The 2,662-nt window shown below is 35.7% G+C and overlaps 1 protein-coding gene across 1 annotated transcript in view; it reads right to left on the bottom strand.

Annotated features, from left to right (window-relative positions):
• LOC100573577 overlaps positions 1-2,390 on the bottom strand; it is a 5,365-nt gene extending 2,975 nt beyond the window's left edge. Inside the window, exons 1-2 of the mRNA XM_003245407.4 lie at positions 1,769-2,390; positions 1,562-1,712 (exon numbers count right to left, since the gene is read on the bottom strand). Coding sequence (XP_003245455.1) covers positions 1,562-1,697 — 136 coding nt within the window. The 5' untranslated portion in view covers positions 1,698-1,712; positions 1,769-2,390. The remainder of the gene's footprint in view (positions 1-1,561; positions 1,713-1,768) is intronic.
• Between the last annotated feature and the right edge of the window lie 272 nt (positions 2,391-2,662).

Raw genomic sequence — 2,662 nt, 5'->3', positions numbered from 1 at the left:
CAATACACTTTATTTTTTGATGGCGTGGAGATAAAAATTTTATAATGACACCATGGCGTTCAGGGGAAAAAAACGAATAATTAAAAAAAAAAAAAAACTATTATATCTTTAATGATAGATGTATTTCGAGTAATATTGACCGCCGGCGACCCAAATATTTTTATTTAAAATTTGTATTATTCAGGTCTTTCCGATTATAACGCTATATTCAAAATTTTGATTGGACTCTCCTATATATAAATACACATGAGTGCATTACAGTAATGCTCTGTTATTTATACCATAGCTCCACAATTACACATCTGTGTTGGGTCGCCGGCGGGCTCGTGGCAGTCAACGTGTTAATTACAATACTTGTCAAAACTTTTTATAATTATAAAACTAAGGAAATCTCTGTAATAACAAATTTAAAATACATACATTATAATTATTGAAAATTATTAATCAAACTTGGAGTAAAATACATACATTATAGTTAATTATATATTTGGGGCTGGAGGAAAAGTACTGGCACCATAGTTCCTCCTCCAGTCCTCGATACCACAATAAAAAAAAAAAAAAAAAAAGTTAATTATATATTATATTATATTATAGTTAGTTTTAAAAAATAATAGTACATGGAGATGAAAAATAAAAAAAAATAACACACATGTATAACATGTATATCAGTTATTTCTTTATCGGAACTGACAAGTTTAATCTATTGTCATTTCAACATGAGACTACAGATTGGGTTATTTTATTTATAGAACAAATTCCAGATATGATAGTATAAGGTATACGTAGGTATCGAAAATGTAAAAATTAAATTGAAACCAGTGGTTTCTAAATTAGTAAATTAATGAGCGCGGCTATCATACACGCCTACCGAAGGGTTAAAATTTAGTTTTATTAATACCATTGATTATAAATAATATAGATCGCTCACTGTAGTGGGAAATATGCTGCCTTAATTTACTAGCGATCTTGGTGTTAAATGCCAGAAACTAGATAACATAGGTATTCTAAAGTTAAGATAGGTCATCTTATAACCTGGCCCCATTGTCAGTTTCTGGCGTTCAATATTAGGCTGCTAGAAAATTAGAGCAGCATATTTTGCACCACAGTGAGCGAGTATTTATAATCAATGGTATTAATAAAACTAAACCTGGAAACCTACTTGTGGATTATTTTAAATAATATTATATTTTAATATTTATATAACCTTATTATCAATTGAAAAAAAAAATTAGATATTTTTGCTTTGTGAATCAGTTTTTTAAGTATGGAGGAAATGCAAATTATTATAATTAAGCATAGGCACTACCTATCTAGATAAGAAAACAATTCTAGTTCAATACAGAAAAAGGTGATTAAAATAAAATGTACAGCCTTGTTTGCCTTTAGAGCATTTATCTATTAGATAGGTAACTGTACTTCTCAAGCATTTGAAACTTACTGAGTTTATAAAAATATTGTTATGTAAAATATCTCAACATATGTCATGAGTTCAAGTTTCAAGTTTTACGACAGGAAAAGAATCTATGTGAGCGCACATATACTAACATCCAGCTATACTAACCGAGTCTTTCGAATTCTGGGTGCTTTAATTTCCCATCCGTGACCAACCAGCTCTTCGTCGTGAACGCCAACAGGATCAAAAGCGCTCCAAAAACCGACAGGCCAGCGGCCGTCAGACAGTTCCTGGACTTGGCCATAGAAACCACTGGTACCTATAACCAGACGCAGACTAAAGATTCAAGTTTTGGAAAAAATCAATAAAACTTACAAAACTTGGTCGGCGGTAATCGCGACGCCCGGTGACATGTACTTAGTAATTACGCTGCCGGGGACCCGCAAAGTATAATATTGAATTTATTTATTAATCGATAATACAATTTCATCAAACAAACATCAGCACAAACAATCAGTGAGTTCATGACAAAATAAATGTTGTCATGAGCGAGTTGTTACGGCTTGACGTATTCCGTTACCGCCGAATTTTTGTTTGTCTACAACTGTTGATATTGTGGCGAACCAGCGCCACATAGCCACCTTCCGTCGTCGGTCATACTGCACTACTGCAGGACTGTTGGTCACCATGTTTTAGCGCCTCGCGTCGGTCCTCGCGCCTCGGCGGCGGCCGACGCTCACTCTCTTTACCGTAACCGTAAACGTATCCGACGCCATTTTTTCTCGTTAGCGACGAACGCCACTTTCACGTCCCGCACCGCGAAAACAACCTGACCGGCTGTCACTCGTCGACATACAAAATATAATTGTTCCGAACGTTTTTGAAACCCTCAAGCGACTCTCACGCGACATTCGTATAGTAATTAATTCTTTCTCTGTCGAATAAACATTTTCAAGTTGTCGTAATCGACCGTCTATTTATTTTACTCGTTCGACTCGAACGGTTCGATGTGAACCGTGATAACGACGGAAACTCCACAACATCAGTGATAAGAAAATATGAGATATCACTGCTGATATCAGTTGTTGCTTTGTGAGAGACGCTGTTGATCGTAAGGAGTAGCAAGACGTGTCCGGTGCGTTTTTATTATTATTAATTACTGTTTGTCGTCGGCTGACGATCTATTGAAGTCCGCAAACTCCAAATTCGATCCACACGCCCGGTCTTGTTCTCGTGTACCAGCCTATCGTTGTAATTGAAACCCGAGTG

This window comes from Acyrthosiphon pisum, chromosome X, assembly GCF_005508785.2.
Source record: "Acyrthosiphon pisum isolate AL4f chromosome X, pea_aphid_22Mar2018_4r6ur, whole genome shotgun sequence".
In the NCBI taxonomy this organism is placed as follows: domain Eukaryota; kingdom Metazoa; phylum Arthropoda; class Insecta; order Hemiptera; family Aphididae; genus Acyrthosiphon; species Acyrthosiphon pisum.
This window is presented reverse-complemented; position numbering and strand designations above follow the sequence as displayed.